General features: G+C 57.3%; 1 protein-coding gene across 1 annotated transcript in view; it reads right to left on the bottom strand.

The window, feature by feature from the left end:
- Positions 1–17003, bottom strand: part of KIF25 (kinesin family member 25) — a 46132-nt gene that overhangs the window by 20247 nt on the left and 8882 nt on the right. The window contains exons 2-7 of the mRNA XM_027056451.2: positions 16840–16905; positions 10953–11075; positions 8690–8828; positions 7640–7743; positions 6121–6209; positions 4230–4266 (exon numbers count right to left, since the gene is read on the bottom strand). Coding sequence (XP_026912252.2) covers positions 4230–4266; positions 6121–6209; positions 7640–7743; positions 8690–8828; positions 10953–11075; positions 16840–16905 — 558 coding nt within the window. The remainder of the gene's footprint in view (positions 1–4229; positions 4267–6120; positions 6210–7639; positions 7744–8689; positions 8829–10952; positions 11076–16839; positions 16906–17003) is intronic.

Raw genomic sequence — 17003 nt, forward strand, 5'->3', positions numbered from 1 at the left:
TCACCGCAGGAAAGAGTGGATTTCACAGGCCTCAAGAAGCCGAGTGACAGAGCCGAGGTGCACAGTTAGCCTGTGACTCCGGTCTTCCGATTCCTATCCTGTTTCGTTGGTGGCAGAACGGACAAGAAAGCCCCAGGCTGTGGAATGAACTAGAAGCGTGTGTATCATTCGCTCGTGTGCATGGAGACACGGCGATGCCAGATCTAGAACCGAGTGTCACGGTGAACAGAGGGTGAGGCCTACACGTGGGGGTGCAGACGAACTTCACAAAATCAGCGGCGGAAAATTATGTGCGATTCCACCAAGAACCCCAGAGAAGTAAATAGATGCGGGGGTGGGGGGGACACAGATGGTCTCATTCAGACTGGGATGCCCAGGCAGGCTGAGCGGAAGGGCATTCTGGAAGGAGGAAAGCGCATGAGTCCTGCAGGCAGCGAAGGGCTTGTCACGTTCAAGGCCAGTGTAGCTGGGAGCAACGCGTATGTTCCTCTGCACAAACAGAGGTCAGAATTGAGACTTCCCAGTTTCCTCTTCAAGCCAGGAGGCCCACGTATCTGACCAAACTGCATCTTCAAGGACTGCTCTCCCCAGCCGCAGAGCGGATCGGAGATTCGGGAGGGCGAGGTCGGCGAGGCCCAGGGACAGGAGTGTGGCCCCAAGTGTGAGAGCGATGGGAATGAACTAAATCAGACCCAGGGGAGATTCCTCCTGCAGAACCGACAGGATCTGAGGGGCACTCATGAGGCAAGAGTCCACAGGGACCCCCACATTTCTGGCACCGGACACCGGGCGGATGACTTTCCCTTGCGAAGATGGGGAGACGGGAGTAAGGGTGTGTCCGCAGGGAAAATGCGGAGCTCAGGTTGGGATGTTCTATGTTTGAGCTCATGCAAGCATCCCCAAATACCGGCTCGAGATGCAGAGGTCTCCCTCAGCGTGCTTTCGCGCCTCGTCCCACCAGACACCGGAGTATCCGGGGCGTGACCGCACGTCTCTGCTTTCTGCGTGAGCCGAAGCTGCTGGCAGATGTCGCCACCATCACGGTTACGGCGAGGACCAGGTGAGCCTCGGTTAGGGGACAAGTTAAGGACCCTATGAAACTTTGATCATTAACGATTTTGTCTTAGGGATGTCAAACCCATCAGTCTTTGTCACGCGCCTCTCAGAAAATGTTTTTGACCTCAGCTGCAGATATTTGCAGGAAAATCATTTGACCCCTAGGCTTCCTTAGCTGTATTCGGAAAGTCAAGCCTGTGACCGTCAAACTGAATGGCGTGATAAGAGTGAAAAATAAGGGGGAGCCACAGACAAGCAGACAAAGCTGCAAATCTCTTCTTCCATATCTGATTGTCAAACAAGCAGATGCGTGGTAAGTGGGAAATGCACCTAACTAACCCTGAAGATAGCCACCGAGAACTAGGGACAGTGGCCAGACTCCTCCCCGCGAGACTGATTTTATTTACAGTGTGAATGGCCAACGATTCAATGTTGGATTAGGTCGCAAACTGCAACGCAACGCTGTGCCACACGTGTGACACAGACTCTCACGCTCTTCAGACTCAGGAGCACCCGTGGGAGCCCAGAGCCCGGAGGTCACTACACTGACCGCTCGCCTTCTCCGCACATTTAGTGACACAAAGCTCCGGAACCAGCAGCTCGATTAAGTTAAAACACAACCTGGGTTCCACTCAGTCCTTCAAAGAAAATCCAAAATGACCCAATCAAAAGAAATGTTATCTTGATGCGTAAAATATAAGGAAACACAAAACCCTCAAGCTTCTGAATTTGAAAATTCAGTGGGAATTTGACAGGAACCGGAGAGGACAGTCACGAGGTGAACACACGACAAAGAACATCTATAATAGAAAGCAGGGACGACAACAGGTCTTTATAAAGCACATGAGGGCCAGGTCTCGGGCTCGGAATACATTCTCCCACTAAAAACTGAAGGTCAACCAGTACACCCGCAGATCACGCACGGTGCAGAAAGGACCAGTACTCGACCACGGATACTCCGCGTCTGCGCCTATAGAAGGAGATTTAACAGGATGCATCAGGGCTCCTTTTCACTCAAATTCCTAACAATGAGAATTTAATTTGTCTCCTATTGCTTGACTCAGTCCTACTGGTGTTTAAGGCGACAGACCACGCATCAAGTGATAGACCAAAAAAAAAAAAAAAAAAAAAATCCTTCAAAACAAGGACTTTTTAAAGTGCTTGTTTGCAGAGACTGTTGAAAGAGTTTTCAATACCGCTCTAACGGTTTCCTGGGCTGCTGTGTAAAAAGAAAGCCGTCGATCCGTGAACCGAAGTGGCTTTAGGAAGAGTCACTGCAGATTATGACATGTGACCACCATAAGACGGACTCCAACGACGGACCCTGTTGGGGGGCGGGGGGGAGCAGCCCCTCGCGGCTTCCACCCGGCACCGCGGTCTAGAGGACCAGGGTCTGGGCATCAATACAGCTGAGAGTTCACCTTCCACACGCTTTCTAGACTCATGCAGCAATGGTCGTAGCAAGCGGCAGTGAAGTGTAAGCCCAACATATCTTCACGTTTATTTACGGAGACGCTCAACCATGCACAAAACTGGAGGAAACAGGATAATGAGAGCCCTCACCCAGCACTCTTGACATTCGGTCCATCTTGTTTTATACAGATGCTCAACCCACCTCCCATTCCCCTGGCATATTTTAATTTAAATACCAGACAACACAGCATTTGATTTCACTTATGAGGACTCAGTTTTTCTGCACAGCCCCCATGCCATTACCATCTCACTTCAGGCAGTTAATACAAACCCACACGTAGTCTAATTTCTCTGGTTGTCCCCAAAATGTGGTTTACAGCTGACTTGTTCAGAGACTGTGATTACGAGCCTGGGGCGTCTCCCATTCTGCCTCCTCTGCCCTTCTTGGCATTACTGATTTCTCAGAGGAATCGGGTCACTTGTCCTGTGAAGTGTCTCACGTTCTGACTTGGCTGATTTCTTTCCTCTTGTTCAAAATGGCAGACCCCCAGACTCCATTAGATGTGGGCTCAACTTTGCAGCCCAGTCTCTTCACTGGTGGGACTGTAGCACCTCATGGCCTGTGGCCACCTCGTCACATCTCAGCGTCTCTCTGTCTGTGACCTCATGGCCTGTGGCCACCTCCTCACGTCTGAGCATCTCTCTGTCCGTGAAACTTTGAGTGCTCTGGGTTCTGGAACCTTCCGTGGTAAAGATCCTGCTGTCCCCTAACCGTCTAGCACCCACTGAAGACTGTCACCCAGACCTATTAGGGCTTTCGAGTGGTGACTTCTATTCTTATCACTTACTCTGAATTGATTAGCTAGAATCTTCTGAAAAGAAAAACTTTCTCTCGCCAACTATTTATTTACCCTGAAACGCATTTCATACAGGAAAGGCATCATAAATGTTTACTTCTTTGTAATTTTTTAGAGTGATAGACCGATGTTCTAGCCCTCTCCAAAGGCCATCAATGAGATTTAAAGACAGTAGTACTTGTGAACTGAAGGTTTGCGTAGATTTCTGTACTTTTTCAACCTGGCTCCAGTCACGTCTTGAGCTCCATTATTTCACCCTACGTCAGTGGGCATCCCTTCTGCATTTGGGGACACAACCCCACCGTCTTCCCTACTCGCTTTACTGCCCGGCACAGCCTGTGTCCCGGGCGCATCCTGTACTCCCAGCAGGTGGAAACCACGGTCTGGGTGCTGGGCTTCCCACTGTTGCTTCCAGGCCTTTTGGGTCGATAAAGCTAAGAAACACGCAGGTTCTAAAGAGAAAACAAAATTGTGGGCTGGTAGCAGACACGTCCGTTTCATAATTTTAAAACGACACGGTTCATGAGGAGCCACATCGGTTCCACGCTTGTGTTTCTTGCCTTATGCTCAGACCACAGGTTCTGTCCTTTCGTGCGCTGGCTGACCTGGGGGCTGGAAAACCAACGAGAGCAGAGCGGCTTTCCTGACACACACACACCTACAGTGAGGAGGCCCGCGGCTTCGCACAAGGGACGCGCACCCAGCCTGCGTTAATTTCTCACTCCAGTGGAAATCCGGACACAGAACCCATCTTTGCTATCTGAGGAGGCACGGAATAAAGGGGGAAACTCTCCTATGTTCACCCGTCTCTGGTTTACGCCCAGGGGTGGACGTTTCTTGGGCCCACGGGAACCACCACACAGAGAGCTCCTCCAAGTGCGGCGTGCTGGAGATGTGACTCACATCATCGACGGCGTGGACCACTTCCGCAGGCACAGAGCTGGGGGTAAAACAATGACAATAATGACCACGCACATCACTGTGGAGGGTCCTTCTCTTTCCCTAATCCCCAAACTCTTCTCTGCCACTGTCATTTCTGCCGGGCCCTCCTTTTGTGGTCGCTTCCTGTCCTCCCCCCTCCCGCCCCCGTCCTCTCCTTGCCTTTGGGTTTGTCTCGTCACCCCTACTTCTGCCCCTCACCCCTGCTCTTGTATCAGCGTCTCAGATTTTCTCCCTGCTCCTCATTCTCGTCTCTCCTCCGTCCTTCCCACGTTTTCCGCCAACGTTTTCTCTTCTGCCTCTGCTTTTCATTCTACGTTCCCTTCTTGTGTCGTGCGGGAGAGACGGACAGATCTACAACCCGATGCCTCCTGCAAGTGTAGCTGTGGGGCTGACTGATGTGCACACAACGTCACACCAAGATCTCCGCCTTCAGGACCTTGGCCGTTTGAAGGCAATCATGAATCTGGCAAAAGGCAACGTGTCGCAGAAATGGAAGCTAAATGAACGTAAATGATGTAGGAACACAGGCACAAGGTCAGGAAGCCGCTCGGGAAGCTCTGAGAAGCTAGACAGCCAGGAGCAACGGCGTCCGGCAGAACTCCCCGCAACGGCAGACACGTTTCTGTGTCTAAGCAGCGGCCCGACATCAGCAACGGGAAAGCTACGCGTACGTGAAAACACCACAGTCTGGAGCTGCTGGCGGCTGTGTTTCCAGGTCCTTGGACCTCTGACAAACAGTACACGGCAACCAGTCAGCACAGCACATACGTGTTATGCCCACGAAAAGAAAAAAATATGCAACCAGTGTCAAAAAGGTACAAATTGTATTTCATGCTGCAGGACTGACCAAGGGCCTTCTAACGACCTTCCCAAGCCAAGTGCTAGACCGTATGATGCAAACGTCAGTGTGGCCTGAGTGAGGCCCTTACAGCAGAGCAAGGCTTGGGCAGACGAGGGCAGGACCCTGACACGAGCCACCTCACAGGGCAGAAGGCAGTGCCTGTTCGCTGCGGACCTGCTGACGGGACTGACCTAACGCAAGCAGGGGACGGTGTGAGGCGGCGTCCCCGATGGAGGGCCTAGAATGTGGAGTCCATCTGGCTACAATGGGGAGAAATTCCCACGGGGGGTTGTTTCCTCGCGGGGAGAAGGGAAAGTCATACTTAGTAGGGTTTTCAAGCAAACAGCCAACCAAAATGATTCCAGATAATTCCGTTATTCATTAATACCGTCAAAACTCTAGGTCACAAGGGGCGCCTGGGTGGTTCAGTCGGTTGAGCGTCCGACTTTGTCTCAGGTCATGGTCTCAGAGTTCATAGGTTCAAGCCCCGCCCTGGGCTCTGTGCTGATGGCTCAGAGCCCGGAGCCTGCTTCGGATTCTGTGTCTCCCTCTCTCTCTGCCCCTTCCCCACTCACACTCTTGTCTCTCTCTCTCTCTCTCTCTCTCTCTCTCTCTCAAAAATAAATAAACATTTAAAAAATTTGAAAAAAAAGAAAAAAAAAGCCTAGGTCACAAACACCTAGGTCAGTACTAGTTAACTTTCTGCGCCCCTGAGGGGCCTCTGGGGTAAATACGGGAGGGTGCTCCCCATACAGAGAGAGGACCAGCGAGAGCCTGGCCCTGCCGGGCACTGAAAGAAGGCTGGCCGCGTCGGTGGTCCCGCTGCATCATGATGAGCAAGGCAGCTCCCCACCCACCCCCCACCCCAGGGACAGACACATCCTGCTTTGGGGCCAAGGGTAGGAAGATGGGAGGCGTGAGAAATCGCTGCATTTTCTATTGTGTTCCTTAAAACAGACACACACACACACACACACACACACACACACACACGAGGCGAAAGTAAATCACCTGTTCTGTGAAGCTGGATCCTCGGATTCCTTATCAAAAGGCAACAAAGGGCGGATCCGGCAGTGAACCCTGATATTCCCTTTCAGCTCCTACGACAATAGAGTTTGTCCCTGTGAGCTCAGGGGCAAGGCTGAGCGGACGGACTATTTCCTCAGAGAACGCGGCCTGACGGCCGCTTCCCCGGGACGTGAGCGTCATGTTCCTCACCCACACCTTGGCTTCTGATCAAGTCCCCACGGAGTGGCACTGAGCAGTCACGTTATTTTAGGCTTTTTAAACATCCACACTGAAGCGTGTTCACTTGGAAAACCATCATCGTGTGGTGACGAGTGTCCAGAAACCACCTCTCGATGGGGACCCGCGTCAAATTTCTGAGGCATTTTGGGAGAAGTTTCTGAAACCTGGTACTTTTCCAGACCCCGCCAAGTGTTCACCCAAATCGTGGCACGATGTGGTGCTTCAGAGACAAAGGGCAACGATGTGGGACAACCACTCCACGTGCCCCCACGTGGAAGAAGGGAGCACGTCCGCACGGCCCGGCTCGCCTCGGCCAGGCTGTGCCCAGACCCCCCGACGGCGCGGGTCTGCCACGTCCGGGTGCCCCTGGCTCCACGCTGCACCCCGCTCTCTGGCACTGTGCGCGCGTCCTTTGCCCCCTGGTCCTTTCACAGCGACGGGACCATAACGAAGATGTCTATTCTTCCTCCACACGACAGCGTCAGAAACTCGAAGTCCGCCACCGTGTCCTCCAGAAACCATCCTTCTCCACTCACTCCCGGGGCCCTCGCGCACCTCTCCCTTGGTCTCTGCAGCAGGGTGACACTGCTGTCCAGACCGGGGACCAAAAGGCACCAAGGTGCTTAGAAAGTGCAGTCGGCGGGAAGCGTGCATGCGCTCCGGTGTCATGGTATAGAGCTCGGCCGCAGGAGTGGGTCGGGCACAGGGAGAATTACTCCCAGGCGGGTCTGGCCGTGGAGGGAGCCCGGGGACGGGAGAGAATCTTCCCAGGAACCACCGGGTCCTGGGGCTGCTGGTCCACGGGACTGTGAGCCGGGCCGGGGCTCAACCACACCACCCAACCTCATGGAAGTTCACCCACCAAACCGTCAGCTCTGGCCTCGCAGCATGCAGAAATGGACACCTGAGTGTGCACACTCCGTGGGCCACAGAGCTCAGCCCGCGGACGAACATGAGGGGGCCATGCTTTGCGCCCTGCGGATGGGGGAGGAAGAGCTGGGGCCGGGGCTCGCGAGGAAGGCAGCGCTCTGAGAGTCCTAGGTCCGGTGCCCCCTGTGCGGACCTCCGCCCCCCCCACGTGCCCCGGTGCCCCCCCACCCCGTGTTGACCTCCACCCCCCCCATGTGTCCCAGTGTCCCCCCTGTGTGTCTGGAGTCCCCCGTGCAGACCTCTGCCCCCACCCCCTACATGCCCCGGTGCCCCTCCCAGCCCCGGCCTTTCACTGGGGTCCCTGCCCAGGTCCCCTGTGCCGCCACCCTCTGGGAACCCGGACCGCACTCACCACCAAACGGTTGTGAAGCACCTTCCTCCTCTGCTTCTCTAGCTGGTACCTCGAGTCCGCTTCCTGTAGGCATCGCTCCAGATGTCCCGCCTTGGACCGCCAAGCTGCAACAATGGTTTACCCGCGTGTCCGGCAGGTTTCCGGGAGGGGGGCCTGCACTACATCCTGTCTCCCTCTTCCCCCTTCCGGCTTTCCATAAAACACCTCACGTTTTCAAAGCCGAGAGACACTATTTTCCATAAAATAACAGCACTGTCCCCTTTGCTGACATGTAGGACCACCTGCGTGGGCTGAGTCACCTCACCTGAGACCCTTCAGGAGAGGCCCTGAACCGAATGCACCGAAGAGGCACGAGACCCTTAGGTACTCAGTGATTTGAACTAAAATATCTGGGGGCCCCTTGGGGGGCTAAGTCAGTTGGGCACCCACTCTTGCTTGGCTTTGGCTCAGATCATGATCTCGCAGTTTGTGAGTTCAAGCCCCGGAGTCGGCCTCTGTGCTGACAGGTTGGAGCTTGGAGCCTGCTTGGGATTGTGTGTCTCGCTCTCTCTGCCCCTCCCTTGCTTGCTCGCTCGCTCTCTCTCTTCCTCTCTCTCATAAACTAAAATTTCTGTCAGGCTAACAGAAACCTAGTATGCCTTAATTCACACAGTGCCACGGGGCCAAAGCACCTCCCTCCACGAGCTGCCTGTTGGGTACTTTGAGCACATCCCGTCCTGACCCAATAGCGGCCGGGCGCTGCGGGCTTCCCAGATGTGAGGAAAGGGCTGAGCGGGTCGAACGGAGCCTCACACACACTCTAGGAGCCTCCGGCACAGGACGTGCAGCAGGGACGCGGTGCCAGCTCAGGCACAGCATCGAGGTCCAGAAAGCCTCTTCGAGTCACCAGAGGGGACGGGGACTCCCTGAGGAGGGAGCGCGGCCAGGGACCGCAGCCCCCATGCACGCCAACGACCGCCTGGGTGTTGGCCCTTGCCCCTGTGCCCAGGCAGGGCGCGTAGTCGAAGGAGAGGGAAACTTGAATCCCCGGCAGGTGGGGCCATGGCTTACACAGCAGAGCCTGGTGTTGGAGCTGTGCCCTCTGGACCCCCTCGGCCACTTCAGAAAGGCCTGTCTGCAGGTGGTCCCAGAAATTCCTGAAAACTTCCAGAAAAGAGGCCTGCAGTGCCTTTATGTCTTGCTTCAGTGCCTATAGAGCAAACATATACAGCGCTGAGGTAGTGAATATTATTGATCACATAGCGCTATATATAATAATTATTCCCCAAGTGGCTATAGAATAAGAACACAGCCGCCTGGCGAAGACAGTCACGTGCCGATTTATTATGAACTAAATCTACTTCAAGCTCAAGTTCTCAAAAGTTAGATGAAGGACAGGTTTTGTCCGCTGGGTACTTGCTTGTGAGGATGGCCGGGCCCCGGTCCCACGTCGCCCTCCACACACAGCTGCAGGGCTCTGATGTATTATCCGGACCGCCTGCTTGGAGCCACATTGTCCTGGGCCCATGGTGAGCGCCGTGGTGACCCCGTGCTTAGGGGACACACGTCCGTCCGGGTGCACGTGCGAGAGCCTTCAGAGAAGTCTGAGGACAATGCAACTGATAAACAGCATCCCCCACGTCAGGGGCTCTTCCCTTCTGATGCGACTGGAAGGCTGTTTGGCCCAGGGAAGGAAGGTGCGGACGTCCTGCAGCTTAACATCTCCTACGGAAGGAATCGCGAGATCGTAGCTGACCCGAGATAGAGTCGTTTGTTCCGTTAAACCTTCCTTTTCTGTAACGTGGAGACTGTTCCCATACGTTTGGGAAACGTTCTGCTAAAACGTCAACACTAAATTGAATTACGGTATTTTATTACATGGAACGCAGGTAGAGTTACGCACGATAGTCAAAGATGGGTCCGTTTCACTCAGCGATGAGAGCGCAAAGAATTAATTTATATAAATCTGTTCTGCAGGCACTGAAGCCGTGCGTGGGCCGGAAAAAGAAACCTCTAAGGGCAGACTAATCATGTTTGCAGATGGCATTCTTGTTGTTGTAATAATGATCTTTTTTTTTTTTTCCTTCTGACTTTCACCCAGGTCACGCTGTTTACAACAAAAGGTGAACAATACTCCCAACCGGACGATGGTATAAAAATACACCCCCGCACTCTCACCCTGGGCAGGTGCCAGCGTGCTGCCTCCAGGGCCGCGGTTCCCACTCTCTTCCCAGACGCCCCGGCCGTTCCGCAGGCGCTGCGTCCACGGGATGGCAGCGACACTCGCCCTGTTTAGCCTGACCTGGACAAAGCACTTCTCTACCCTTTGACGTTAAAATAAACAAGAGGACGACTCTGACTCTGGCATACAGAGCGGCCGACAGCAGTTTTCACAGCCCGTCTCACGGCCACACGGTGTTCTTCCCGCCTGTCTCTGCTCAGGAGCCCAGTCCGGGCGCCCTTGGGTGCGGAAGTCCTCGCTCTACCCAGCAGGTAGTGGGGCGGAGGGCGGGACCCCCAGCCGAAGACCCTCACAGCAGGTTATGAACGCAGTGACGCTTCTGCAACCTCGCGAAGGCCAGGTCAGCAGGCTGTAACGGAAAACCTGCATCTCCTAACTGAGAAGCTTTGCTTCGTGAAAAGACGGCTTCTTGAGCAGATCTATTTTCGGGGCACCTGGGTGGCTCAGTTGGCCGAGTGCATGACTCTTGATTTTGGCTCAGGTCACGGTCCCCAGGGTCATGATGACAAGATCTGAAGTGGGTTTCATGAGCGAATGGCTAAGAAAGAAGGTGTGAGACGTTTTTTGGTGCGAAAAGGCGATTTTATTATAGCACGGGGACGGGACCCGTGGGCAGGCAGACTGGCACTGGGGTCATGAGGAGTGACTGACGACATACTTCCTAGTTTGTGGTGCGAGGGGGAAGGGGATATAGGGGCCGAAGGTGGCTTCCAGAACCGTGAGGGGCTGGCTGCTGTGCAGATAAGGTTAGTGTTCGCCTGTAACGAAACGTGAGCACCAAGGCAGCGTGAGTTCCTTGAGGACGGTCACGCTCCGCGTGCTTCACGTGTCAGCGGGCTGCGAGCTGTAAGGAGATTGCATTTCAGCCACATTTCTCTTGCCTTTGATTCCGTCATCAGTGGGATCGGGCCCCGCATCGGGCTCTGCGCTGAGGGTCGAGCCTGCTTAAGATTCTCTCCCCTCCCTTTGCCCCTCCCCCCCCAATAAACGAACAGGAACAAAAGGAAAAAAAGTGGACCTATTTGGACCGGCATAACATCCGCAATTTCACCAGAACGCAAGTGAACGCGGCCGCGGGGCGGGGGCTCCTACCTGAATCACCGGGCGGAGCCGGAGCAGGGCCGCGTGGGGGCTTCTCGGCAGCCGGGCCCGCGGGCCACCCAGGGAGCACAGCCCTGCAGACGCACCTCCACTCTGTCCAGCTGCTCCTTGGTACTGGTGTGTGGAAAACACAAAAAGGGATTCGGCGTCTCAGCACGCTGGAGTGGATGCGTTTTCTCCGAGGGGAGGACGCTCACGGCCTGCCGGCCGCGCCCCACGCGCTAGCACGGGCACAGCCCTTGCCGCAGAGGGAACCCACCCCGAGCAGGGCCGCGTGGGGACCGGGCACAGGGCGGCCGAGCTGAGGCACAGGCCCAGGAGGTCCGGCAACGCAGCGACGAAGAGAACGGCGAGGGGGACGGGTCAGGGACAGGGTCACCGTCTGGGTGGGTTCTTCAGATTTTCCCGACAGATACTTGTGTAGAAGGAGCTGGGAGCTCCGTGGAGCAGGAGAGAGTGAGGGGACCATCACGGGGGACGGAGAGGATGAGTCAGGACCCACTCGGAGACACAGCCGGGGACACAGCCGGGGACAGCCTGGCTCGGCTGGGAGATGACGCGGGGGTGGGGGGAGGACAAGACAGGGCGTGCCCCGTGGTTGTGGCCGGGGCAGGGTGGCTGGGGAGGAGCGGCACTGGGGCCTGAGCCGGAGGTGACACGATCGGGAGTTTGCTGCGTCTCCCACGGCACCTGCTGGAGTGCTTCTGCGTCCCACCGAGTCCCTGCAACCAGGAGACACTGTGGGCGGCCTGCCCCCCAGGGCCTCAGCCAGGCCTCCCAGACGCAGAAAACGGACGGCCAGGCCAGCGAGAATGCGCAGAACTGCATCACCTACATCACGGGTACATTTGTCCCGTGTGCAAACCCGAAGATGCACAGCTCGGAAGCCACGGGACGCAGGGATAAGGAATCCCTTCGTTCCAGGAGCTCGCTGCTCTGTTTGGGAGGAGCACAGGGGAGGAAGCAGGACACGCGGGTCGCCGATGCAGGTCCCCGCAGCGAGGAGGAGGCCCAGGGGGCCTCTGGGGTGGGTGCGGGGCCCGGGGGCCTCTGTCCTAGACTGGGGACGGCGCAGAGAGCGGGCGGGACACTGTCCGCCAGAGGAGGAAGTAGCGGGAGCACCAGCTGCTTCGAGGAGGCCTGTGCCACGACCGGCCAGGCATGCGATGGCGCCCCCTGATGACCCGCACCGCCGAGCATCGAGCATCCGGGGTCAGGGGTCCCAGGGGTCAGCAGGGTGGGGCCCCACCCTGCGCGGAGGGTGTGCTGAGCCAGGCGCCCCTGCGGGCAGAGCAGGGGAAGCCGCCGTGTGCAGGGGGCAGGGGGCAGGGGGCGGCGGGCGGGTGCACCTGCCAGGCACCAGGAGATCCTCTGCGAGTGCTGGGACAGCAGGCACGTGGGGAGAGCTTTCCCGCTGACTGCGGGTTCAGAGGGCAGGGCAGCGCGGAGACTCCGGCAGAGACCGCACTGGGTGGTAACTCACACTCCTGTTTGCACACCAGCCTCCGGCAGCGCAGTGCCCACGGGAAGGCCCACGGCGCGATGCACGGAGCGTGGCGCTCAAAGGTGGCGGACTCGACAGGCCCCCGGAGCCAGAGACCCGGGTGCATGCAAGAGGGGGCTGGAATCCCGGAGCAAGGTCTGCAAACGCGGTGGCGAGTGAGGAGAGGTCCTAAGATTGCTGCCGGCAGGGCCGGGAGACCAGGCCCGGGGGCGGGGCGGGGACAGAGAGCCAGCCGCCTGTGGGCCAGAGGCGCCTGGGCCTGCGGGTTCAGATGGGACCTGGCCGGGGGCCACCGAGAGGAGCAGGGGGCCCAGCGGAGACGCAGCCACCCCCGGGACGGGTCGCTCCTGGGGGCGTCCGCTGCAGGCTGAGCTTCAGGGAGGGCTCCCCGGGAGGGAATCGGCCGTCCCTGAGCTAGAGCTGCTGGATCAGCGTGCACCGGCCTCAGTGCACAACCTAGTGACTCGGTGTGTGCATACACGCAGGGACAAAACACGCCTCATTTAGGTCCGTCACCACACAGACCTTCAGGCTCACAGAATGTCTACGGTTCCTAAGGGAGAACCAGACTCAGGAGAGAAACAGGAGGCCGTTGTCACGGCCACAATTAGCAGGACCCCAACACGAGAAGCTGCCGGGGACGGCCCTGAAACCAGCTCTGCCCGAACTTCCGCAGGGACGGGTCCGGGCACCGAACTATCCCCAAAGGAGAAACAGATTCCAGTGTCGCTCAGCTTTCCGTGCGAACGTCGGCTGCTAGTCCGGCAGAGGCCGCCGGTGGCCTGCTGCCATTCAGTGCCCCCTCCTGTACGATTACACCCCCGTTTACCAACGTCCCACCGAAAGCAACGTTTCCCTGGGTCTCTGGCAGGTAGGATGTCCACGTGACCCAGCACAAGTCACTGGGTAGGATTTCTGAGCAACGACTTAAAGACAGACGGACGGACAGATGTGGCGGACGTGTTGGGTGTGTTTCTTCGTCTGCCTGACTCCTCCTTCCCAGCGTCTGACCTTGGCTGGGACAGCTGGAGCCCCAGCAGCCACCGTGGAAGCAGGAGACACCGGCTGCTCTCGGCAGCACACAGCCCCCTTTGTCCAGGACACGGACGGTGGGTGCTGGCAGAAGAGGACAGTGGGACCACAGGCATACTTGTGGATGCCACCAGCACCTGGCCCCGGACAGCCCTTCCCCCCGTCCTCTCTTCCTGCTGTATCCAGCAAAACGCAATCCCTGAGCGAAACGCACAATGAACAGCGGTGTTGGGCCCTCCTGGTTCTGGCTGATTGATCTTCCAACGACTCCCTTCACTTGAACTTCTACTAAGATCTTTCTCTGTTGCCAAACACAACTCTACCGGTGTGTGACTGTTCTAACGATTCTTCTACAGCACATCATACAGGCAACCCTGCCGTCAGCTGGGCAGAGGCTGGCAGTCTCTGTGCCCCGGCGGGGAGCCCGCCCTGCAGATCCCCGGTTCTGAACGCCGTGCCCGTCAAACTTTGCCTCGGTGTCCTTCCCTCACAGAGATGAGCTCCAGAGAAACACACGCGCACGTTCAAGGCACTGCTCTCAGCACATAGTTACCGAGGCACTGATTCCGCCTCTGGTGACAGAAAGGAAGTAGAACAAACCAGATAGTGGTTTTAATTTGGCCCATTTGCTCAGTGGGGCCTCAGGGAGCCCCAGATCGGGTTCCACTCACTACCTGCGAAGCAAGGAAACGTTCTGTCAAAAATATCCATGCGGAAGCGGAGGGGAACGAGAGTTCTGTCAACTTTCAATGTCATTCCATCCCGTCCTTCCGTGAATGCCGGAGATGCGGTCTGTGTGTACCTCTGGGGAGGGACCTCTGCGCGTCGTCGTGGGTCCGTGCCGTCACAGCGCCACTCTGGGCCTGCACTGTGTGTTGTCGAAGCCGGCGTCTTCCCCTGACTCCAAACTGCGAGCATGAGTGTGTTCTTTCCGCCCAAGCTTTAGGCTGGGACGCTCGTGACCCTGCACCAAGCACGTCCGTCTCCTTCCCCAGGAGCAACGCGGACGCCCTAGCGACGTGTGCGACGGGGAGCGGGCCACGGAGGTGGCGGCTGGGAAGGGCCACTACTTAGGCTGGAGAGTCCGTTACTTGTGGACGGGAAACATTCAGAAGTGTGAACAAGTGAGGCAGAGAATCTGCAAAGCAGGGAAGCTCAGGGAGCCCGTCCGTCAGCGTCAGCAGGATTATGAAGACGTCGCAGAACAGGTGCCCGCGGCGGATACTTCATTAAATGCGACGGGTGCCGGGCGCACGTGGGCAGACACGTGTCTCCCAACTGCAGACAGCTGGGAGAGCAGGGGCTCTGGGGGCTACCTGCTTCCATCCCTTGAAACCAAAGCAAAGTAAAGGCCCTAGACGCAGAAGGCTCAGATCCTCCGGAAGAAAAGTGAGGCACAGTCAATACCGAAGCCTGTGTTCTAAAGTCCCTGGCACTGACGGTGAGCACCACGGTGATCCAGAGGAGCATGACGTAGAGTCACTGAGCGCTTGGTACTGGGAGGCGGGCTGACCGGCTTCTGGGGCTGGTCTGGTTTTGGAGAAACAGGTGGAAGCCGAGAGCCTCCAGGGAGATTGGGGGGTAACGTGGGAGGAGCACAAGCACCCGGCACGAGGGATGGGATCCGACTCACGTGGGGCGAGGGAGACGCCGAAAACAGGAGCCGTGAGCAGCCACTGTCTGCGCAGGGACTTGGCAATCCAACAGAAGACGGTTCCCGGCAGGGTCCTGTGTGCACCGGACTCACCACACGGACCCACGCTGCCCGCTGTCATCCCAGTCACCGTCACCTGCAGGTGAGCCAGCGGGACGTGGGGGCCGCAGAAATGATGATTTTCTGTTTCGTCATCATCAAAAATGACGAAGAGGGACTTAAGCACACAAATGCCAAAAAAAGTCGTCAGGTTTATATAACTGACATTCTGTGCCCAACAATCGTAAATGTAAAAAAAAAAAAAAAAGTTAATTTCACCCAAACGGTGCTTGGAGAATCCCTTAGTGCTTTGCGGCGACCCTCGCCAACAAAAGCTGGTGAACCTCCGCGACCCCACCTGCTCCGTGCTCGGGCTTTGCGGCCTCCACTCGGGGCTGGAAGTTTCTCTAGAGCTCCAGCCGCTGCGGCCACAGGGGGCTCCTGCAGCAGAAGAGGGCACAGGCGTTGCCCGCGGATACTGGCCTCACCCGCCTTGTGCGGGCATGTCCCCGGACCCGGGGGGCCATGGTGGGACGCAGGGGAGACGTGGCTCCTCCGGGCGCAGGCTCAGACAGGCTGCTCGCTGCCGTGACCGTTCACGCGCACAGGCGTGGCTGGTGCGTGAACAAATAAATCAGCCCTTCATTCAAGAGGCAGCAGGAGCAGCTATAAACGAAGGCACAATTTAGTGCGACCCATTTCTGTCCAGGGAAACTTGACAGGGTTGTTCAAGGAGTGTCAAGAGCCTGGAGACCTGATTCTGCCTGAGCCTCCGGGGAGAATTCTGAAGGGGTCGGAATTCACAGATGAGGACCTCGCAAGTGCGTTAGTTTTCTAAACTTGCCTCTGTGACAGATCGCCGCCAACCGGCAGACTGAAGACAACAGAAATGCGTCCTCTCTCGGTCCCGGAGGCCAGAATCCCGGGGAGCAGGGCCACATTCCGGCAGAGGCTCTGGGGCGTGGTCCTCCCACCTCTCCTGCGGCCACCCGGGGGGGCCCTGGCTGTGTCACCCCAGTCCTCACGGTCAGCGTCTGCAAACGTCCCCGCTCCTCCTCACGGGTCTTCTCCTCCTACAAGGACGGGGATGGCACAGGGGGCCCACCAGGGTCTCCCAAAGGCTGCAGCGGTGCACTGGGCGAGAACAGTGTGGACAGAGACCCCCGAACACTCTCCATTGTTCTCCTTCCCTTCTAGGAGCAAACCAGCAGGACAAGCGGGCAGAGGCATCTTTGAGGGACGCTTCCTCCTTTCGGTGCGGTACGCAGTCTGGGCTGAGTCACGCGGGCGTCTATCCCAGGATGGCAGGGCCGGTCCAGGAGGTGGCAGGACGGGCGATGGGGTCAAGCGGCACCGCGGGCTTCGGGGCGCACGGTGTCACGGTGCCGGGCAGCCGCTCTTTACTGAACACAACTGCACACGCAAACCGGGTGAAGTTCCCTCCTGGAAGTCGCACCTCAGTGAAGCTGTTTGGAAAATCACATGCACCATGAACTTACTCCTCACTACACGCTCGAGAGCGCGGGGAGAGACGGGAGCGGAACCTCGTGTGGTCATGGGGCAGACAGTCCCACCGGCTCAGCCGACGGGAGGGAAGGCCCGGACGGCGGCCCTGAGCCCCTGGCACTGCGGACGCGGGCCTGCGTTACCTGCGCCAGCCTCAGGTGGAGAGCTGCATTTTCTGTTTCCAGATCAACTATCCACTCTTCTCTGGCCTAAAACCGAGGACCAAAACAGGACATTATCAGTGTGAATGACACTCATCGGTAAGCACTTCCATCCTGAGAACACTCTGGGGAAGGAAGCCAGCGGC

Source organism: Acinonyx jubatus, chromosome B2, assembly GCF_027475565.1.
Source record: "Acinonyx jubatus isolate Ajub_Pintada_27869175 chromosome B2, VMU_Ajub_asm_v1.0, whole genome shotgun sequence".
In the NCBI taxonomy this organism is placed as follows: domain Eukaryota; kingdom Metazoa; phylum Chordata; class Mammalia; order Carnivora; family Felidae; genus Acinonyx; species Acinonyx jubatus.